The sequence below is a fragment of the Pseudomassariella vexata genome (assembly GCF_002105095.1).
Source record: "Pseudomassariella vexata strain CBS 129021 chromosome Unknown BCR38scaffold_13, whole genome shotgun sequence".
Classification (NCBI taxonomy): Eukaryota; Fungi; Ascomycota; class Sordariomycetes; order Amphisphaeriales; family Pseudomassariaceae; genus Pseudomassariella; species Pseudomassariella vexata.
Window position 1 is genome coordinate 25,838 of NW_024467968.1, and position 22,910 is coordinate 48,747.

Sequence of the window (22,910 nt, forward strand, 5' to 3'; positions counted from 1 at the left end):
AAGCCGCAAGCTCCGATCGAGCCAGAGGAACAGGATCTGCACAGTTCTACGTCTTGTGAAATACTTAAAGGGTAACCTTCCTGCAGATCCAATTGTCTCCCCTATGCCCAGCCTCGATCCGCGAGGAATAGAGCCGCAGCCTTGCCCAGGCAATGGACGGGAGCGACATTAGAGCTGGGAACGATGGGATGCGTGTCTCCTTCTGGACTGGCTCTTTGATTTTCCTATTCGAAGTTGCCGGCGGCTACAGTGTTTCGTCAAGGGATCAAGTGTATCTACCATTGAATCCACGGGTCGGAGTATATCTTCGACCGCTGAAGGGTACGCTCAGCAGCAAGGCAACGCTCAGATTACAGTGACAGATGCAGCCCATTTAGGAAATATTTCCAGAAACCTCCCAACCTATCAACTAGGCGGCACGTAATATGGCTACCAGGACTGGTAAACCACCATTCCATGTATAGTATCGAGTGCCAATGTCGCAGCCACGTATTTGTAGGTCTTGCTAGGCCGTACCGCTGCTGTAAGATGCTATGGTGCCATCCGCCATCTGATCAAGGGATAGGATGCGGACAGTTGAATTCAGCGGAGACAATCCTCGGAGCATCCAGAGAGTTTCTCTCTGTTCGCCATAGAATCTGCACTTCCAAACAATCGACATCATGCTGGCTCACCCGACGAGTGCCGTTGCAGCACTTGTTTCAGTATAAACGTCGGGAGAACATTGTGTCATTTTGTAGTTATACCCATTTGAAACCTAAAAACGACGTCACCTCTTCAATGCCGTAAATGCCGGATAGTGGATCTATGACTTCGGCGGTGTTGATCTACTGTCGGTTGCCAAGTCGGGGGCCGCAACGACAAACACTGGACCCACCACGGACTCGACGTTGACTTCAGACAATTGGCTGCTCGCCTGCATGGACCTAGTACGCCAGCATGGCCGACCTGCCGTTAACCATCATCAAGCTCTGGTGCATTGGGTGGTCAATGCAACAGTTCGGTTCCGAAGATTCAAACTCCTTCCTCACACACACATATCAGCATTGACAGTGTTGTATCGTTGGCCTACGAGAGTTAGCAGATATCTCCCACATGAGGAGCCCAATGTTCCACCTACCCCTGTGAATCTGTCATGGTTTGGTCTTATTCAGGATAAATTTCCTGAATGCCACTTGGAGATTATCTCCAGTTTGGCCTCCACCTCGTTGTACACGTCGCCATCGCGCTCCTTCCGCTGCTTGAACTGACTCTCGGAAAGTGAGAGATATCTGCCTCTACTTTCACCAGAACCGCCACATCGTCATCCCGCACCGGTGGTGCATAGAGGTCAGTGCTGTCCACGTACATGCTTAACACCATCTTCAGAAGCCGGCCTGACCTGATCGCTCGCCATTAATAGAAGATGTGATAGTGTAGCTTGATCTTAGATGCTTTGCATCTCTTGAGCTTGTTAGCCTAGTTGGATAGGTTCGAACCATTCGGGGTCTGCACTCTTGCAGCTCTTCCGAACCGTCACAATATCAAGTTGACAGACCCAAGACCAGTGGCTGTGCACTTCCCGTAACAAGAGCAAGATATACGCCTTCGTACGCAAGCCAATTTACCGTGTGCGACTTGTCGTGGCCGATGCGGCGAGCTCTGCTTGCATAAGTTATCGCTGCGGCGAAAACCCACCGCCGATTTACTGATGGCTCATTAGTCTGCATACAATACTCATGAAACGTAGCTTCGGCCATCCCAAGAGACCTGGACCGATGGGAACCCTAACCAACCAATTAAACGAAGGATTTAGCGTGCCGATAGACATGGATATTGCCAATTGTTTAGGGCCCTGAAGCGAGAAAGCCTGTGGCTATCGCTAGCAGTATCTCGAGGTACCACCTCGACCCGTTTGCCGTCGTCGGGGCGGGGCCCAGTGTGCGGCGCGGAAGGGTGGAAAGATGCCCGCTGGATATGACGACCCCAAAGTACAAGCGAACCAACCCCTGTCGACAGCCCTAGAATCCTGCACGAGTGAGATGCCGCAGCCGTTGGCCCCCAACGATCTCGAAGCCCAGGTCAGCGGGGTTTTTTCTCTTGACCATCTGGGTTCCTCGTTTCTTATCACCACGGTTTTCTAGCCTCAAGAGGTATCGGTCGCCGCCACCTATTATCTATTCGTCTCCTTACTGGTGGCTGTAACGACGTGCATGTTGACGTCGGGGCACTTAAGGTTATGACATGCCAAGCCCGCTCTTTCTGGCCATGCTGGGTGTTCTGAGGCCAATCCGACGATCACGAACAGCGGTAACGTCCCTTGAGCCGATGAAGTTTGCAATGTTGCATTCTCGGAGAGCAGGGACCCCTGTTTTGGTGCAAGTCTCGTCATCTGTTGCCAATTCGAGAGGTTATCACACGCTCTCCTCGCTGTCTGGATGAGGCTGAAATATGGCCCTCCCTTCGGTTGTAGCGCCGATTTGTCTCATGCGTGCGCGGATCTGGAGTAACCACGCCGTATCTCAGGCTGCATATGTTGTTTGCAGGAATGGTATATGACAAAATCAATGATCTAACCTCGAACCTCTCGCCTAGCATGGCATCGTACCTCGGGTGTTCTGATCTTGGTTTTCTGTGGTACATGGAAGGAAATGGCGTGGTTTCATCCTCCAGATGCACAAGCACCGCGTGCAGTCACATAAAGACATAGCTTGCGGCTTTGAGTACAGGGGCCACATCCTGTTCTCGCTGCAGAAGGACGTGGCTTGTATACTTAGTGCCGCGAGCTCGTGAGCATAAAACCCTTAGAGCCAAAGAAAAGTCATTTATACCGTTGCCTAACGACTAGTATACGATCTCGCCGTACAGAAAGGTTCATGCGATCGTGCTAGTGAACCTGGTGATGGTTGTGGACGGGCCACCACGTTATATAAGCCTCTCAAGGCACATTATCGGAACATTTCCCGAATTTCCTTCAGTACCACCCTTACTCAAGAGTACCTTCCACCTTCGACTGCCTTGCAGATGTTCGGGGTACCATACCCGTTTCCCTCAACTTTCTCAAAGGCTGCCTTGGGGCCTGGTCTATTTGCAAGCGTCCCCACCTGTCGTAGGATAGGGGAACCTTAGCCTTACGAGAGGCGTATCGTACTTTTGCAAGCCGATGCCACCAGACCAAGGAGATTGAGCTCGCAGTTTACGGCATAACCAAAGCCTGCGCCTTTTCAGGTAAGGTATCTGTCATGACAAGGCAGGAATTGGCGACATGCGGAGAAGAAGAACTGAAGGGTCTCCGGACTTACGCCGCCGATGGCCCATCCGGTAGCTAATTATAGGCTCTTTACCCCGTATCCCCCCGGGAGTCCCCACGCTCGCAGCCCTGGTATAGAGCGGGTGAGCACCGGGTTTGGCAAGGTCGTGTAAACAGAAGGCTAAGGGCTATTTCGTTATCGACTAACGGGGACCACTGCATATTTTGATGGTGGTAGAGCGCCTAGGAGAATGTAATCTCGGCACGGAAGCTGTTCCGACATGTCGGTAATAAATTCCGATTATCGAACGAGATTCGGCAGGCAATCACCACCAACGTACTTTTACTTCAGAATAATACACGGGCTTATAAAGTATGAAATCGGTAGAGACGCTGATATCTTGCGGATATCGAAAACAGCCATTGCATAGTCGTCCAGTCTCGTACAAGATCTAGTTCCTGCATGCGATGATAGTCGTTAGAGCATTGCTTCAGACCCTTGACTTCACCTTCTAGAGTCCAAGAGGCTTCCTATCCAAGCCATGCAATCTCCGAAAACGACCACCACGACGGATTAGGCCCGTTACCTGCAGCCGCAATGCGTCGTATACCTCATTTCGGTCAACCGTTAATTTGGAATTACCTGCTGGAGCTCGTGCATTGGCGAGTATACCCAGAGAACAGTAACTAGATTCGCCGAGTAAGTTTTCGCGATCGCCACATGGGCATTACCTATCAATGGCAAACGGCGGTCAATATTTCACATATAGGTTGCTGACGAAGATGTAATGTGATGTCAAAACTTCTATCCATCTCTTGGCCCCAAACGCCCCCCAAACTAGTCTCGTCGAGCTTTATCAGATCCCGTCTCGATCTGGATAGGTGAGCTGATATATTTAGAAGCGCATGGCCATCATCCCACGCCGCGATGCTGATTCATGACTACGCCTACTTCATTAGGGTCTTGGCTATCAGCACGTTTATGACTGCAACACGAGTCCCAGCGTACGTTGCTGTTTGTGACCAACGAATGAGCCCCCCACCAGCTCCCTACCAGGGCCTCATGGCTATTCAACGTTTGCGTAGCAACATGGCGCCATACGTCTTGTTGTGGCGGTCAACCGATGGAAAACACACTGGTCATGCGTCAGACACAGCCATCCAAGTACGAACAAATGGTTGAATTACGCAACCCTAGGAAACAGCGGGGCGAGCCGCGGTCTAGAGGGGACTCCCTTTACGGTTTCTCGTCACTATTTTGATATCGTGTAGATGGCACGCCACACGCTTCGAATCCTTGAGACGTTGTCTGCGAGATACGCAACTGGTACAGGCACACGGAAGGTTAGTATTCCGAGCAAAACTCTTTTGTTTCCCGTTTGGAAAGGGGCTAGGCTGTTCAACAATGCGACTCTGCGTACCTCTGCATAGAAGGTATCCACCGAGCTGAGAGGCAGCACCGACGCCACGGTCATGGACAAGGTCGAGGATGCGACTTTTAAGGTTATGAGATTCTCATGCAATAAAAGTCTTCCCGCCGCCGGTCACCTATAGCCACCCATTATTAGGCCGGATCCGAGGCCGACCAACCGTTGACGGCGGTGTTAGACCCGGGACACTGGCACACACCCTTGCCCCCCACCCCAAGCCACACTCTGGTGCTTGCGTCGAGTCTAAAATACGTTCTAATAACGGAACGAGGCGGACTGTCTTGTCTAAGTTGCCTGTCAACTTTACTCGTAGGAAGCTGTCAACCGATGAAAAAGCTTGACTTCGCGGATGTCCGAGTCTATTTCGAGGTTGACGGTGAGGTTAACTTGGGTTTACCCGGGCTGCTTTGGCGGGAAGATTATCGATCGAAGTTTTAGAGGCTAAAAGCAAAGTCAAAAACATGACATGGCACCAATTCAATGGTGTGGCTGCTTACGTGAAGCTAGTTGGGCGCCGGTCAATCTCTACGGCGCACTTACACAGCATAGTAAGTGATGTCTGTAGAGACTCTCTAGTACCCACTCACCCAACCCGGGCTGGCGTTTGTTGTCCAACTCAAAGTGTCCTTGGGGATTTCGAACTGCAGCTTGCATCGTCGAGGGTTCAAACTACGAATGAGAAGGACTCGTCGACGACTCGTCGGAGTTTACAGCCGAGTGGCGTTGGCATGTGCTCTCGTGCACCCAAAACGCTTCGGCCGATACAAATAAGTGTCCAGAACCTCCAATCTTGGGGAGGGATGGGGGGCTGCAAAAACCGGCGGCGATCGTGCAAGATCTTGGCAGTGGCTCTTTGCCATGTGCGCGGGTCAACGGCTGCTGCACACACTTTGTGGCTAGATTCCTAGGCCACATACGGGGTTTATATTGAGTTTATTTTTCGGTGTTGCTGCCACAGGAAAATAATCCTGTGCAGCTAGACCGACCTGCTGTTATGCTTGGTGCAATACATAATAACAAACCCCAGATGGTTTGTAAGTCCGCGGGGTAAGACTACCCCGAGATAAGAGGACCTGTTACCGCGATGCATCGTCTCTCAAGCGCAGGATCCCCGATAATGCATGAAGTATTTGTTTAGGAACACTTTCTCCTTTTGAATAAAACGGATCCATCCTTCTCTTGCTTGTGGGGATCCAACCAGCATGACCGGTATTCTTCCAGGACCGTTCGTCTGACACCCACACCGTCTTCCATAACCTGAAATCTTGGCGCATCCCAAGATTGGCTTGCGTGCTTACCTACGCCAGTACAGATGCTTTCAAACGTATCATGACGCCGAGTAGACAACTCGGCGTGCCCAAGCGATGGCGGGTGTGAAGGATTCCGGATCCCGAATTATAGCGTCGCCTCATCAGCATCTCTATCTTCTCAAATACCGAGGTCTGCGATGAAAAGCGGACCAGAATCGGAAATATGACGTTGAACGAAGAAACCGATCGAAGAGGACGGTCATCATGTTGTGGGAATAGATCATTGGCCTACCCAATACTCCCTTGATACCGGAGGCGCACTCGGGACCCTACGAAGAGGCCCCGTCGATGCAAATAAGAAATCTGGTTGCTACCTTGTAGGAAACTCCGATGCCTATGCCGACCACCAACCTACAGAGAGACAAGGACCCTGCCAAAAAAAAAAAAAAAACCACACCCGCCATGCCGCGCCCACCCCGCGATAGACCGCCGCTGGCTTGTCAGCTGTGGGAACAATGCCACGCCAAGTATTCTAATTCTAGTGAGGAGTCTACACGCCGTAATGGACAAAGTGGCCTTGCTAATTTGGTAAGTCAGTGCTTCAGCATCTAATGCGGGTAGTGGGTGATGAGGCTGGATGCTGGGTACTGGTAAGCGAGCGAGCGAGGCCCTTCCTGGATACCTACCGCCTCCTCCCGATCCAAAGTCAATGTCAAAATGTCGAATAGTCGATCCCTGTCAGCTGGAAACCTGAGCCACGATTCTGCATGTGGTCAGTCACCCCGTAAAAGCACGACGGGGTTGTTTAGGATGGTGGGCAAGGGTCTATGCGCTGGGACAGGTACTTGCAGATACTTCGCTGCAAGACGAACAGACGTCTCGGCACTAAGAAGGATGCCCATTGCCTGCTAGATTTAGGTACTGCCAAGCAAGGGTCCCCGTCCATGCAACTGTGAGAGAGCAGCATACCAGAAAAGCTTAGTTTCCCATTGGGTCCTCCAACATGCGCATATGAATAGATATAATCTCAAGCTGGTCCTTCTCTTCACCTCTCTGCCCTGCGGAAGAAGGGGAGAGCAAACAACCCGGATTCCGAAATATGTATTTGCCACTTAATCTTCTTGAACTAAAATAAATTTACCTGAATCACATTGAAGGCTCTCCCCGTCACGGTATAAGCACTCAAACCCTTGGTTGGGGGCTTGTCCTGAAAGCGCAACAATACTTGAACCAAGCGTTCGACCTCGCAAGGCTGCAATGGAGGATTTCAACGTCCTTCTTGACCTGCCCTCTCCTTCCAACTCCAACTCATGCATGTACCAAGACCCAGAACCATATCTCGAGTCTCCATCAACTTCAGCATCTACAAGTCCAATGGATTCACCGGTATGCATGTCAACACACGGCATGTGGGGTCACTGTCTGACCAAAGACAAACAGTACGACCTCTACTCGCACGGCGTATACGCCAGCCCGGAGCACACAGACGGCTCTGCAGAGGCTGCCTCGCAACAAGGGCAAGCAAAGCCGGCCGTGAAGCGAAAACGCGAGAACCGGTATAAGAATGCGCCGCCATCAGTCCTATCTGTGAGTATTTGCGTCTCATTGAACTCGACGGGCAACCGAAGGCTCTTGGGTTAACATTCCACTAACACGACTTCGCAGCGTCGCCGAGCTCAGAACCGCGCCTCGCAACGAGCATATCGCGAGCGCAAGGACCAACGCATTAAGGACCTCGAGATGCTGCTCAGCGAAGCACAGCAGAAGAACGACGTTTTGAGCCAGGCGTACACGCAGCTTCAGGCCGAGTACCTCAAGTTGAAGAGCGAGCAGGAGACGACGGTGCACTTCCAGCAGGCTGGGCTGAGTTTTGACCCCACCATTGGTACCACCACCGGTGATATGGATCATTTGTTCCAGATGTACCACGACACGTCAGGGTACGGTATGTGATAGCGTCTGAGGTGGACCGGCGGGATCGAAGACCCTCGACAGGCTGCCCGCAGTTGCTCCCTCCCAAGGAGGTGGACGGTCACGTTGAGAAGGCTTGCCTAATAAAGCGAAGCGATACACGGGCGTCTGCGAATAGGGAATAATAGGGATTGCAGACTAGAAGAATGGTGGATAGGCAACATGTCTGGTGGTTATTGGGCGAATTGAATGTGGCATCCTTGTAGTTCTGCACTTGGGCTTGGGATCGGACTCGCAGCAGCTTGCTGCCATCTTGTTGGGTATGGATATATATCCGCGACTATGCCGTTGCGGCTCGGTTGGCCGAGTCGCCAACGACCTTCTCCGCAGTGGGATACTAGAAAATCAAAAGCCTGACCTCATGAATATTCCACAGTCGATGGGAACTGGCAATCATGGCTTCCAACCTGCACGTCTCGTCTTGTCTCTGTATGCACTGCAGAAGCGTGCGGCCACCACACGTAACGTTTGATGGCAGAGTAGCCTGGACATAAAGGACTGAGGACGAAACCGAGCGACGCAATGAAACGGTCTACAAACCGCCTGGCCATTGCGTGATTGTAGTGACCGTCAGCAAAGCAGCGCCATTCCAGTTCAAGGTCACCCACCAAACGTGAAGCTGCTAACTGCTGGGATGCGGGCAGGGCTTAACTCCGATGGAATCGGGCAAGCTCGCAAGCGGCTGAGGGGCGAGGACATGGTCACGGCACCGCCGAAATTGTCGTGTGTCTCGGTGTCGTGTATCTCGGTATCATGTCATCTTCCTGATTAATCGCACGTTACCAAAGCATGGCAAAGCAGCGCAATCCCCGCCATAGCAGAATCCATCGTCGAATATGCAGGTGCTTCCAAATCATGCGTTATAATATTAGACGGGGCTGAAGGGCGAGACGTTCCAGGATTGATACGTTGCTAATTCAGCAAACAATTCGTTGAGAGTATCGGTAGCGCCAAAGTCAATCGTGACCGAGTCCGTTCAGAACGTTAGGAAGACTCATACAGGTTTCCAACGTAGCAGACCAGACTGAGTTTGCGACATGGTTGCTCCTGTTCGGGTGAAGGCTGATGGCCTGTGGCTTCCCTAGTGTCTCTCATCCGCTCGCTACCTGACTCTGACGACTCCAACGTTGTCAAGTCGCCTGCCTTATTCCCATGGTGGTTAAACAATGGCGGAAGTTGGGGTTAGACTGGTTCGGAAGTTCCGACAGCAGAAAAGGCTCTCTGTCGGTCTCGCTGAGTTCGCTGAGCACGAGCTATCCATTTTCTTGGCTGACGATTTCAAAGACGTTTTAGCGACGTCCGACGCCAAGACTCGTCCCAACTGCCATCAATTGCCATGTGTGGCAAACCACTCTTTGCCATCAGCAAACGACAATTCCCATGTTGCCATTCTCGAGCGACTTGACGATACTTGTGGTAGTTGCGATGCCAAGGCTCCGTCGGTTGTCTGCTGCCGTTCCCACGGGCTTGTCATAGCACCACAGCCACACCTTCCAGCTTCGTGGTCTACTCAAGCCCAGGCCTCTATTATTCATCACGGTTCATTTGATGTTTGATCTGACATCGATCTAGCTCAGCTCTTGTTTCTGATATTTCCCCGTGGGGTGATGCGGCCACCAAGCAAGTCGTCTTGATCCGGTGAGCCGAACCGCTACCCTCGCCACCTTCCCAAGACTTCTGGACCCTCGAGCTTTGCTTTGTGAGGCCTCGCAAGGTTGCCTGTCGCCAAGCATATTCACTTATTTCAAGCCAAGTCTCTGGCAACATCTCGGCCATGCATGATATTCTGGATTTGGTTTGCAGTTGCCCACTCCGGACTCTCAGGAGCCCAGCATCTCCTGCTTGAATACCCACCCACCCAAGCATGCTACCTTCATAACTGGAGGAACCAGGATTAGCGGGATCTAAGGAACACAGCTAGCACTGTCTGCAACCAATTTGAAAACACACCAGTTGCGTGGCCGGTCCAGACCATTTGGAGCACGTGTGAGCGGACGACTACCATGGGCCTGACAACTTTGCCCTGTTCATCCGAACAAGCTCATATATGCGACCACCGGTCCCTCAGGATACGAAAAATCCCAAATACCCTCACATCTTCATTCTTGGGTTGCCTCCTTTCACAAATCGCGACCGAGATCGTCGCCATCGCATTCGGGTCCTGCGTTCGTTTCGGTTGCTGCGAGTAGACGTCTTTAAACTTGGCTTTGTTGCTTCAATTCTTTGTATGTCATTGGAATCCTAATTGAGTCTGACTACTTGGCGGGCGCCTCTGTGAAACGGTAAACACGCGACCAAGCAGCCACCTCCACCATTGACGGCTTGGTACAGCCTCGGCGAAGCTGGGCAGGCACCTTTGCCTAGGGGCCTTCAAACCTTTCTCCTCCAGCGTTTCCAAATCGCCCATTTTAGATACACTTCTACTTCTGTCTCCGGGTTCACGGTATCATGAGAGCCTTTTCGGACGCTTCAGCTTCCTCACACCAGACACAAGCTGGGGCCGACCAAGATAATAGGGGCGGGCTACTCTACACCTTGTCCGCCTACTCCGCTTACATCATCTAATATATCAATCACTCTGCTGCTCACAGACTTATGGTCTTAGTCATCCGCGTTCTTGATACCTTTGACTTGAGGTATACAGCTCGTCGTATTTCAGACTGCTGCGCAGTGAAGTAGTAATATAGTGGCGACTGCGAGATCTCGCCATGTTTCAAGTCTGGCTAGCAAATTGCAGACTTCGGCTCGCCGTAGTTGGCGCGGACCATCCTGAGGAGAACCATACTCGGCAGCTCTCCGGGATGACTCAGCCCGTGATCTTTCAGAACACTTGCACATGGAACCAATCCACCCATCTTGGATTCGTTTCATGGCCGTCTTCTCGAGATTATCACCCACTCTCACAGGGCGATCGCTTGGGCCTGTTCATAGTCTCTTCTTTGCGAGCGATCACTTCTCTCGGTCAACGTGAGACAGTACACACTGCCTCAAAGCAAGAGCTGTGATCCTCAGACCTCTGAGTCTGCAACGGCTGTATTGGACCGGGACCTGCTAGGTACCGAGGTTTTTGTGAGTACCTGAGGTCAGCCATCTTATGTGGTGTGCTCTTCGGGAAACCTGGTGAACGCATCCCTACTGGAGGGATGTGTTGATGCCGACACCAAGTGGGGGCTCGACTATGTGATATGTTGCTATTCCTCTAACGGCGAAGATTGCGTGGTATGTTGGATGCCTTGCACCAACACCGGCGTCTCAGACTGCCACGAACGCAAAAGTTGGCACCAAAGGTGTCGGTCAAATTCCACGCTAAATCACCGCGGGCTCGAGGGTAGCCATGGAACCGAAAGGGGTCATCGATGAAGACGTATGCACAGAGCAACAAAATAATGGGAAATTGGGGTCATGTGGGGACTTAAGCTTCCGTCAAACAGATACGGTACGCACTATCCGACCTCGACCGAGATGACATACCGGCTATGTCAGTCGGAAGCACTCTCGAGCTACACCGGAGATATGAACTTGAAGCCTCTATCTCACTCTACTGACAGCCAGCCGCCTCCGCAAATCCCCCATGACGTCCTCCAATTATTGCTTGGGACGAAAATCTAAATATTCCCATGTCTGTCTGTCGCGGTCGTTTCCTTCCGCATTCTGGCAGTAGAAGGTTTACCCGCGTCTGTACATCCGTTAAACATACGAGGCGCAGCATGCGATTGGCGGCGATTCCGTCAGCGTATATACAAGTCGCTATTTCTAGGCTAGGCGAGTGTGTTTCACCACCTGTCAGTCTGCCATCTTGGGCTGTCCGTTCGTGCGGACTAGTTCGAACTTACGGATACAGCAGTAGTAGCACCTAGTCTAGCAAATGGCTAGGAAATGAGGCCCATGCAAACTGTACGTAGGGTGGTCCAATCACGGTGAAGCGTTAACAAGAACCAAGGCATCGAGAACAAAATTTCTTGTAAGCCAAGGATATTTGTATGTTCTGTTGCGGTAGCCGTGTGTTCTTCTCGGTCGCTTTTGATCGTGGGAGACGGTAGAACAAGCAGCAATTTGATTTCTACATCCCTAATTACAAATCAGATCAAGGCCATGCTCGAAGCCCGGCCCCGTTCTACCTCGCATAGGGTGTAGCGGGGAGACATCTGGTTTTGCCCCACAGCGCGGGTTCTTACTCAGCCCCTCCCGTTGCTCACAAGCAGTTATGCCGACCCAGATTTTCGGGACGAGGCTCAACCGTGGGTTAGGCCATCTTCATCCTGGACTTGGGAAGTTGGGCTAGAGCACGTGTATTTGTGTCAACATGATTGAAGCGCACGTGACGAAGACACTGTTGAGCGCAGAGCGGCCTGGGTTCCATATGGGGACCAAAAGGTTGAGTTCAAGAAACACTCCTTATTTCGACTGCTGGCTATTCGACGTGGGAGGCCGAAAGACGCATTGTTGGAACGGAACAGGTCGTGTCGAATGAAACTGTAGACTCAGGGACCTGGGGGGAATGGCCTGTACCATGCCCTTCCTTTTCCGAGTCCTGAAAACTTCTAATCAATGGGAATTCGGAGGCATTGCTACGGAAAGTTCAAGGAACGATTTGTGCGGCCCGACTTCTGGGACGGCGGAGTTCTTTTTAATGGCAAGTGAAGGCCGTAGATGCTAAATTGAAGGAATCCAACCATGGGTCCTCGTGGCCTGGACTTCACTTCATCAGCTACCCTGCTTACGAAGTGAGTCTCAGGAAAATTATCGCAGGTGTCAGAATACAGTCACTTTGATATATGAAAAAAGGAGCCTCGAGTGCAGGTTCCTAACCTTTCCCAGTTTCAAGCTGATGTCTTCATGGTCGGTTAATCCCAGAGACGACGAGATGGTATACACTCTTGGTACTTCATTGAAACACTGGAGAAAGATGGATGCATATTCATAAACACCGTGGCAACTGTTCGATTTCACATCGTACGCTACCTACCAAAGATCTTCCAGTATCACATTCTGTGTCTACGGTAACCGATTACAGGCAAAAGCTAGCCTGTACTTCCACAAGGCGTCCTCCGGGTCGCATGCCTTTGCTTGCCATTCAGCCAAAAGACGAACGACTCACTGCGTTCAGTGTTTGTTAGACACTTGAAATTACTTCGAATGAAAGGAGGGGAGGAGTTTTAGTGGTTATATCACAGCATGTGTATTCCAGAACAGTGCATTGCACCAGGCAAAGATCAAATACAATACACGCTTGGTCTTTGACCAACCCACACCATACGCCGGCCTCTCCTTGTCAAGCTTTTGCTCAGCCTACGCATATATAGCGTTCCCCTCCATCACGCACGGCTCTGTCAGACAGACGACTAACCGGGTCTTCTTCCAAGCTCGACATTTCTACGTCCCCATTTTCCTTTAGGGGCTCCGGTCGCGCAATCCAGAGACACATAGCCACAATGACGAACAAGGCACCCGCGACGTAAAAGGGTAAGCCGAGCCATGGTCCTCCGCCGTTCCGCAGGCCGGTGCTGTACAGCCCGCCCATAGACAAACCCACGACGAGGAACCCAGTCTGCTCCAGGATAGACAGTAGACCAAAGAATCTCCCGAGATGTTCCTTCTCGACCATCTGTGCCAGCATCGAGCGTGCCAATCCTGGTACAGGCGATCCAGTGCTGAATATGAAGCTTCCAACGATGGCGCCGCTCAGTGCCGGCGAAGCTGCGATGATAAACATGCCGACGACCAGGGGTAATGAAGAGAATTTGACTAGCGTGTAGTCTCTTCTGAACGGTGATATTCTCTGCCAGAAGTAGGATATGAGGGGCACGCAGATGATGAGAACGGCAACTGTGGTTGCAGCTCGGACGGCAACGAGGGTCGTCGACTCTAGGAATGTCTCCGTGTATCGGTACGGTATCATGAGCGTTAGTGTTGTTAGGGCTGTGGTGGCCAAAGGAAGGGTGGAGGCTGCAGCGGGGACAAGCAGGGCAATATTTTGGTTTTGCATGCAGGAAGCGGCCGTTTTGCTCGACCTTAAAACGTCTCGTAACATGGACTTCATATCGTTCTTTTTGACGGGTTGGGATGACTGTCTCAAAGTCGAGTTGTTATTCGAGTGCTGCATGTGGAGAGTCTCGGGAAGAACAAATGCCATAAAGAGGCCGGCTGTCACTAAGCCGAGCCCAAGATAAAGGGGCGGCCATGGCGTGGTGGCCATCATGGCTCGTGCCGTCACAGATCCAACGATCTCAGCGATCAGAACACTGCAGATGACGATCTGAAAGTAGGTGGTCCTGGTTATTCTATAATCAGTCGCTACAAGCTTGGAAGCGGGTACAGAAAGTGTTTACCGCCATTTCTCGTGCGAAATGTCTGATATCATGGTGAATACCATAGCTTCGGAAATACTGATTCCACCACCGATGAGAACGGCCAAACCTGCCGACGATATGGTCTCTATGGGAACCCGAGGGGCGCTCTTCGCGATCCCCAGGGACCATACCTGAGAAAGGAGCAAGCCGAAGATACTAAGGAGAAAGACCTTCTTCCGTCCCCAGCTGTCGGACAAGGTACCGTATAGCAGTGCTGTCAAGATGGCTAGACCCCGTTAGCAAATGTGCCCAGCAGACAGTTCAGGACGTTGTTTGTTTGTTTGTTTTAGAACCTCATGTGGGATCACCTACCAGAAACAGCGGTAACAGCGAGGGAAACCATGGATATAGTGTTTAACCGGTTGAAGACTCGTTCATCGTCGCATTCTTGCGGCGACAATAACGCCGGGTCAGCATTGCCGTAGTAGCGACTGCAAATGTAGCCCTGGACGGCGACCTGAGATGGGATATCGCTGACGGTCAAGCCATACTGGACCAGGAAAACGATGATTGCAAGCGTTGCGACCACCAGTGGCGGAATCCAGTGCTGTCTTCTTGGCCTCTGCGAGGAGTAGACGGGCTCGCTTGGGTGCAGTAGTCGCGGTACTTTACGAAAGGGCTGCATCGAGATAGACATTCTTGAGTAAGCAAAGAAAAGGGAAGCGACAAAAACGGGTCAAAATAATCGCAGCATGGGTTGCGCGTTTTGGATGACCAGGTTGATGGCGAAGAAGTCATCAGCCTTTTCTGAACCGGATTTTGCAGTAACTTTGATATTTGGACCTCATGCATCATTGGAAACTTCCGGATGCCTCAAACTTCACTCAGTCGGAGTCGTCAAGACATGAGGAAAATTTGCGTGTCACAAAACCATCAGTGAACGATACCGCGCAAACAACAATAACATAGACAACATGCCATGGTGGTCATTTGCTGACGAGCATGTCAGTTGCGAAAATTGCCAAAACTAAAAAAATTTGAGTCTGATGGACTTTGATGACTCTCTTGGAGTGAGTATACGCGCAGACACCATGGCTTCGTATTGAAGATAGAGGCCGTTTCAATGCCTGGGTTATGTTTGTTGGATGGTGAATGTTCAACTGTTGGTGAGGAAGTTCGCGTTTTTTTTTTCGTTTTTTCTTTTGGAAACCTGCGGGCAGGCGCGCTGGCCATCACGCTGAGATGCAGAAGCCCATTGCCTGCAAAACCCAAATCCCCTGTAACATCCCTTCTGTTTGAGAATACATCCAGTCATCCACATTCTCCCACAGGACCTGCTTCTATCTGCAGTCATCGTCTTGTCATGATTTGGTCTCGAGTGCCGGGAGACATGTCGAGTCGCATCGACTTTGGCATCTGAAGACAAGCGGGCAGACGATTGCCAATTCAACACTGAGACCAAACACCATTCGATGCAATATTTCCCGACTGCAGATCGTAGATGAGGCACAAAATATTCCACTAATTTGATACGACAATGCGATGGGCGAAGCGATGCAATATCCACCCAAGCTCGGCGCAGTCTAGGTGCGCGTCGTAGGAGTATATACAACTAACAAGCTTCCAAATGATGTTCGACATGACTGCCGGATTGGACAGAGGAAACGTGCGAGAACCCCAGCATCGCTTGAGATTGTGGAGTCGTGCATTAAGGCGCTGATCTTTGACGCTGGATGGCCTATGCAGATCTGTTCTAGGCCTGAAGGAGGTCCAACGTCTCGGACCTCACCTCTAGCCTTCGGTTTACTTACAGATTCATGGTTTTCGAAACCCGCAGCGGTCATGGCTCCCGCATGCAGCCATCGCAATAAGACACGCTGATGATCTCACCATCCTCAAAAAGTATTCACCATTCGAATGGAGCGCGAGCGACCCTTCGTTGACCGAGAAGTAAGAAGGAAAATCGCCGTGTGTCAGTCAATGCTGGCCCATTGGACCATCAGCTTTATGATCCCAAGCCGCCAGGGTTCAGGGTAGGGTTCAACCTGCAGGGACGGGTGTGAACTATTGGAACCATTCATCGCTCAGCTTACCCTAGCAACAGCAATGTCGAGCCCCTGCTCCTTCGACAACGTCCTGGCCGGAATACTGGACCCTGGTCAAAATCATCCCATCCATAGCACCCATATCAACGGTGCCTAGCTCAACTTGACCCGTCAAGCGCCCTCGAAGGCGTTGACCAATCCATGTGGTATTCTTATGAACATGATGCCAGAAAACCGTGATTTACGCATTGAAGATTTTGCTACGTCGCTAACGGCAGATGTGAACTTCGGGGTCTTAATCCAGTCTGGGTCTTGCATAACACCATCACAAGGGATCCAAACCCCTGTTGAAAGGTCAAGAACATATTTGCATGTGTCAAACGAATACACCTAATACTCTCCTGCAATAAGTGGACGAACATCAGAGCAATACGCCAAGTTGAACTGCTACGGATTGACCAGCTGCCCCTTTCCCGATTCTCAAGTATATCTGGATAGACCTGAAATATTGTTTACTTCAGTAGGGAGTTTTTCCACATAACTACGAAGATATATCCATAATGGTCCTAATAGATCAGTGCTGATGAAACTATACCTCCGAACGTCACAGCGTCGGTGTCATGATGTAATTTTCAGACCCAATCCTCATCGTCCCGTCAAAACGACTTCCAATGCTTGTATTCGTAGCAGGAAATGGTCTTCGCGTTAGTTGTGCTTTATAGTCTAGCTGTGTCAATTTCTGACCTGTAGATTGGCTTCACGACAATCTTGGGCTGCTGAGAAGATTCCCAGCGTCTCTGCATATGGCCAACGGTGGTTGCGAATAGAAGAAATATTGCGGCGAAACAGCAGAGTGTGGCCGCCAGGGATATTATGATATTGGTTCTGCTGGAGATAGGCATATTCATTTTGTGCAAGCTATCGGGCGTAATATATGATAGTATATATGTTCAAAGATTGGGGGAAATAGTGGTAGAAAAGTGTTTGAAATACCTAGCTTTCAGTTTGTGATTGAATAACCATATCACGGCTGTAGGTGGATCCTCCTATTTGCCGTAGTGACAGGCAGAATATGGATATCATGATTGACTTGAGACGATTCATACATTTACAACTTCTCGAAACTGACGTTAAGACCACCTTCGAGGATTACTATTGTATAGTTACTATTAAAACGCCAAACAGATTATAAACAACCCTGGGCATAACATCACATTAAAGGCTTAATATCTAATAACAAACCCTTATAACTTACAATATGGCAACAGCCAAAACACCCACAACACCAGCAGCCATCTCCAGGCGCCTCCCCACTTTCTCTGCAGCCGCAGAAACGATCTGCGTCCCCGTCGTCTTGCTCGGCACCACCCCCGTCCCATACGCCGTAGTTGCCGCCGCCGTAGTCTGCTGATAAGTCACAGTCGCACCATAAGAAGCAGAATAAGTAAACGAAGCCACTGGGCCAAGCGTGCTACCGAGCGTAATGCAAGTCGTGCCAGTAGGAATAACCGTGGTTATCACCTGGCCCACAGCGCAAGATGACAACGCAGCGCAGGCGGTAATGGTGTACGCCTTGGTGCTGTAGAAGATGGAGATGGAAGTAAATGGGTAAGGAGGAGAAGGGTGGGTGCTGGGCTTCGAGGAAGAGACGGGACAGACCGTCGTGGTGACGGGGATGATTTCTGTTGTGCTGTAGGGGGTTGAGGTGGGGGGGGGGAGGGGGCAGTTGGGCACGGTTGAGGTACAGGAGGTGACAGTGTAGATTGTGGCGGAGTAGATGATGCTGGTAGTGTATTCGGTGGTGGTGGTGGTGATGCTGCTATATGAGGAATCGGCATAGCTGCTTGAGGGCACATATGGGGAAGATGATGGGTAGCCGGTGCTAGTAGGATAACCCGACGAAGTGCTGGTAGGATACTCTTACGAGATGCTATTGATGGAATAGCTACTACCCGTGCTCTGTGGCGTGATCCCAGGGTACGAGCTGGAAGTCTCGACAGGGGAAGAGCTGAAGCTCAAGGTCAATGCAGTCTGCGTGTATGTGTAAGTGATACATGACCAAGCCGATGAGGCAGCAGCGATGTTGTTTTCACAGTTGGCGTAGTCGGTGTGGATGGCCACGTAATCAGTCGTGGTGCTGGCTAGGAAACCGAGGCAGAATCCTGGGGATTCGTCCTGGAAGCACTCGTCGACTAGGTTACGGTAGCAGTTGTCCTGCTCGCAGTCGGGGTATGTCTTGAGTGTATAAAGTTGCAGTAAGTGAGTGTAGGTGGTTTGCTATAACGAACGACTGACAAGTGGAGCATGAGGCAATGAAATGAGTGAATAGGCCGATCTTACGATGTAGAACCACTTCTTAATTGGAGTCAGGAGTAGCGAAACCTGGAGTGATTATGTATTCGCTCATGTATCCTACTCACATACCACTTACACACAACTTCCAGTCACGCGTAGCAAACCATCCCAGTACTCACCTTTCCCACAACCCCTCAACCACCATTCGAAACGGCAACAATAAACAGGGGTTGACCCAAGTACTGCAAATCGGCATGCAGTAGTACATCACGAGCATCGCACGATACTGGTCTGCCCTATGAGAGCAGATGTCCAGGATATTTGACCATTCCTGGTAGTAAGCACCAACATTCGGCGCTTCTCGACCATCTCATGCTGGGGACACCGACATCTATGGTTGGCTTACTTGGGTGTATTCACTTTTAGACTTAAGCTTGAATTCCCTAGCTACCTATTTCAGTTATCCGTAATTTCACCCTAGTTGCTACGAACCCCGGATTTTCTCGTGCTTGCGTAGGAACTAACCGATTTTCCTAAGAATGCGATTGATAGATGCGAGCACCCCTGTAGCCTTCACATAACTCTTTCGAGGACTTTTTCTTCTAACCGGGTCACTAACCTCTAGAGGGCCATCCCCGCCTTACCGCGCATGAAATGATGGGTTGACGGGTTTGATTGGACTTTTTGGTTAAACGCAGACTGGTGGTGGGGGTTCTCCTAGAATGACTTTTCAAGGGGCATGAAAATGAGACAAGCCGAGGCAAGCTGGGCAACTTGATTTGGAGCGAAAGCATTGGGCAATTCTTGATTTGACATAATCCCTCCTTGTTGGTCGTTCTCATAGACAGAAACCTGCCCAGGCTTGAGAACCGAGGCTGGACTCGACAAAATACATATTGATCATCTCATTATCTCGTATCATGGATCATTGCATACTCATCTGAGCGACCACAAAACTGATGAACAAACCATCACAGAAAATCTCTGCCAGGACGCCTTTGCGCAATAAGCCGTAATAACATAACACAATACTCTATCCCATTTCCTCGTTAGATCTTGTAAACGAGGTCTCCATCCGTGTACCTGCAAAAACGTTAGCTTCCCATTTCCCCCAATGTCAACGGGATCAGTAGCAGTACGCACATAATCTGGTTCGCTTCGTCCATCTTCTTCAGAGCCTTCAGAGCTTCCTCCCGGCTAAAAACCCCCCCACTCCTACTACCCAGGCGCCCATTCACCGCCTCGATCACCTGACTCACGTTCGCCGAGTCAGCATCGAACAAGTCCGTGTTAAGGAGCTGTCCGAGCGCTGTGCGGAACGTGGTCAGTCTCGCCGGCGTGATGGGACCATCGATGCTGAGAGCAGCTGTATCAGACGCAAGATCTGCGTCCTCTTGTGTAGTATCCTCTTGAGACTCCAACTGCGATGCTGGCACAGACGACGCGAAGGAAGTCTGTGATTGCGAAGGTTCCACTACGCTCGAAGTAGCAGCGGCACTGCGAGTGGGTCGTCGGGGCGTGGCGTCGTAATTGTCTTCCTCCTCCTCCTCCTCTGCCTCAGCTGGGGGTGGTGTTGTACCCTTTTGACCATTTCTTCCATTAGGCGCACCCCGGCGCCCGTTGGCTTGACTCCGGGCACTCGCACGAGCAGACCGAGAAGCGCTGGCGCGGCCAGTCGAGGTTCTCGATGTTCCATCGCCGTCATCGTCATCGTCCGAGCTCTCACCGCTAGACGAGTCAGATTCGACGACCTTTGTTCTCCTTCGCTTCTTCCTTGAGTCGTCTTCCACGAGCTCTTTGAATAAGGCGAATCGCAGAATACCCTCGGCTGCCGACGCATCCCGCTCATCGACTCGATTTGAAAGACGAGCCTTGGCATGCGCGGTAGCTAGGCGGATCAGAGTTTCGAGCGTACGGACAGTAAGAGGGGATGTTCGCCTCTGGTTGCCCTCCATTTCATCATTGCGAAGACCGACGTAGATGTCGGCAATCCGGTCGGATGCGGCTTGAGTAAGAACGGGCTTCACTCTCTGCTTGGCATACTGAATGTACTTCTTCATGAACGGAATGCTGAGCACCTCGTGGCGCTTATTGGCTCCGCGGCCGGTGGTGACGGTAACACCTGCGTGAAGCATTGAATCGAACTTCTCGAAGACCTCAGTTGGCCCCTGAATGTCGTTCTGGCTTTGCAGAGCAACTCCCAAAGCCTGCGCGCCATTCTCACGGACCGGGGCGCCTTCGTCAGTGCCAGGTTGGCGGTATCGGTGCATGCGTAAAACGTGCTCTGAGATTTGTCGATCCCGCGTGTCCTCAATATCATCTGTGACGACAAACAGAAGATCGAAACGGGACAACAACGAGTCAGGCAATGCGATGTTCTTGTGGGGGTCCTTGTGTGTGTCATATTGGCCGAAAATGGGGTTGGCAGCAGCAATGACACTGCAACGAGCATTCAGTGAAGTATGAATACCGGCTTTGGCAATGGTGACGGTCTGCTGTTCCATGACCTCGTGAATCGCGACTCTATCAATGTCTGACATCTTGTCGAACTCATCAATGCACACAACACCTCGATCTGCCATAACCATAGCACCGGCTTCCAGTCTCCTTTCGCCTGTTTCCTTATCCGAGGTGACTGCTGCTGTCAAACCGACACCTGAAGAGCCTCGACCTGTGGTGGCAATGGCTAACGGGGCAGTGTTGAGCACGAAGCGCAGAAGCTGGGATTTTGCCGTCGAGGGATCACCAACCATTAGAATGTTGATGTCTCCCCTCAAATGTGTGCCATTCTCCAGATTCTTCTCCATACCCCCAAGGAGCATGAGCAAGATGGCCTTCTTGATATAGTCATGTCCGTAGATACTGGGTGCTAGAGACTGAGACAAGAGCTCAAAAAGATTTTTTTTCTTTGCGATCTTGTTGATATTTCGGATGTCGAGATCGGTGATTATCGCGGATGCCACGCCACCACCTGACTTGGACGAGAGGAGAACAATGTTGTTTGCTAGGATGACTGTCTTGAATAAGGCACTGTTGTTGTTGGTATTTCGGTTGCCGAGCGTTCTGAAAATACCCACGAGCTGGACTCTGTCACCGGGCTTGACCTTGTCGACAAGATCGTCATCAAGGATGACATCGACGCCACGAGGAAGTTGACCGGCGGGGGCCCGTTCGGGCATTTCCTGGATGGAAATGGTTTGGTGATCTCGGTAGGTGCAAAATCCGTACTCGGTGATGATGGGGTTGCCCTCATCGTCCTCTTGGGGGTAAACGCTAGACGTTGTTGTGCCATTGGTCATGGTCTGGTCCCGATATTCTCGGAAGTGGAATATGTTTTTCTTCTCGTTGTAGTGCACACTCTTGACGACCTTGGGTCTGATCAAGGAAGTTCTCGTCACAATGCCTTCAATGGAAACCATGTTATTGAGGTGATGAGACGACAAAGTCCTCGGATTGCAAGCGTGCAGACCGAAACTACCCGCCCATGCGCAGTAATACAGGACTTCGTTGTCTGTCTGATCGACCCGTGCCTGTTTTATGGTCTTGACGATCTCCTTAAGGGCATGGTTGAAGGCGAGTGTGTGTTCGAAGGGGTCGAGGAGGAGGCCTTCTGCCAGCTCCGGGCTGTGATCGCGCACATGGTCGAGGTTTACAACCAGCCGGCGTTGGTTCTTTTGAAGCATCAAGATAATGTCTGGTCGGTAGCTTCGAGCATGTTGGTCGTCTGCATCTCGGATCAGTATTTCCTCCACAAGTGCTCAAAGTTGGAAGCAACCTACGGGGATCAAGAAACTCCTCCGCCAGGCGAACGCGCTCTTTCGTAGCTTCATTCTGAAGCATAAGGTAGTCCATGATGCCTGGGCTTGTGTTGTCCTGGTTCTATTGCGGGCGTGACGGGCAATGGGAGGAGGATTTGTCGCAATAGATCATGAAGGGGTAGGGATAATGGAGCGTAGATGCGGGTCAGGAGAACCTTGGAAGCGCGACACGTCTTGACAATTTTTAGAAGGAGAGCGCGTCCGACGCGACCACGCTAATGCAGCCACTTTACCATATTTGAGCCAATGAGATGCACCGATACTTGAGTACGGAGTACGTACAATGTACCGTACTTCGAACCTGTAATTATTAGCAACTTGCACGAATACCAGTAGTTGCTCCCCAAACCACACAAAATGATAGCTGCTCTACACCTCCAAGTTCTAGGTTAGGTTGACCCCGTGGTAAATAGTGTCAGATTAAGAGGTTTCACCATTACTATTTTTCCTAAAAATAGTCCATAGCACTCGATATCTGCAAATGCAACTATTTCTAAACCCCGCTCTATTTCGGACTGACGCTCTAATCAGTTCGTACTATACAACAGAAATCTAATGTTCAAGCGGGCCGAACACCTTGAT

General features: G+C 51.0%; 4 protein-coding genes across 4 annotated transcripts; 1 reads left to right on the forward strand and 3 right to left on the reverse strand.

Moving 5' to 3' along the window:
- Nucleotides 1-7,358: 7,358 nt before the first annotated feature.
- BCR38DRAFT_311829 (uncharacterized protein) lies at nt 7,359-7,742 on the forward strand (the record flags this gene model as incomplete). Its single annotated transcript, XM_040854662.1, has 2 exons — nt 7,359-7,496; nt 7,575-7,742. Coding segments are annotated over 2 exons (306 nt in total), but the record flags the coding sequence as incomplete, so codon positions are not given.
- Nucleotides 7,743-13,086: 5,344 nt separating this feature from the next.
- On the reverse strand, nt 13,087-15,080 carry BCR38DRAFT_57541 (major facilitator superfamily domain-containing protein). Its single transcript, XM_040865488.1, has 3 exons — nt 14,543-15,080; nt 14,210-14,456; nt 13,087-14,152 (listed from the first exon to the last, which is right to left on the reverse strand). The coding sequence occupies exons 1-3, from the start codon at nt 14,865-14,867 to the stop codon at nt 13,165-13,167; spliced, it is 1,560 nt and encodes a 519-aa protein (XP_040712032.1). The 5' UTR covers nt 14,868-15,080; the 3' UTR covers nt 13,087-13,164.
- Nucleotides 15,081-17,466: 2,386 nt separating this feature from the next.
- BCR38DRAFT_488484 (uncharacterized protein) lies at nt 17,467-19,161 on the reverse strand (the record flags this gene model as incomplete). Its single annotated transcript, XM_040864277.1, has 3 exons — nt 17,467-18,034; nt 18,140-18,407; nt 19,155-19,161. The coding sequence occupies 3 exons, from the start codon at nt 19,159-19,161 to the stop codon at nt 17,467-17,469; spliced, it is 843 nt and encodes a 280-aa protein (XP_040712033.1).
- Nucleotides 19,162-19,559: 398 nt separating this feature from the next.
- BCR38DRAFT_351318 (DNA replication licensing factor mcm3) lies at nt 19,560-22,350 on the reverse strand (the record flags this gene model as incomplete). Its single annotated transcript, XM_040856632.1, has 3 exons — nt 19,560-19,593; nt 19,654-22,234; nt 22,290-22,350. The coding sequence occupies 3 exons, from the start codon at nt 22,348-22,350 to the stop codon at nt 19,560-19,562; spliced, it is 2,676 nt and encodes an 891-aa protein (XP_040712034.1).
- Nucleotides 22,351-22,910: the final 560 nt, after the last annotated feature.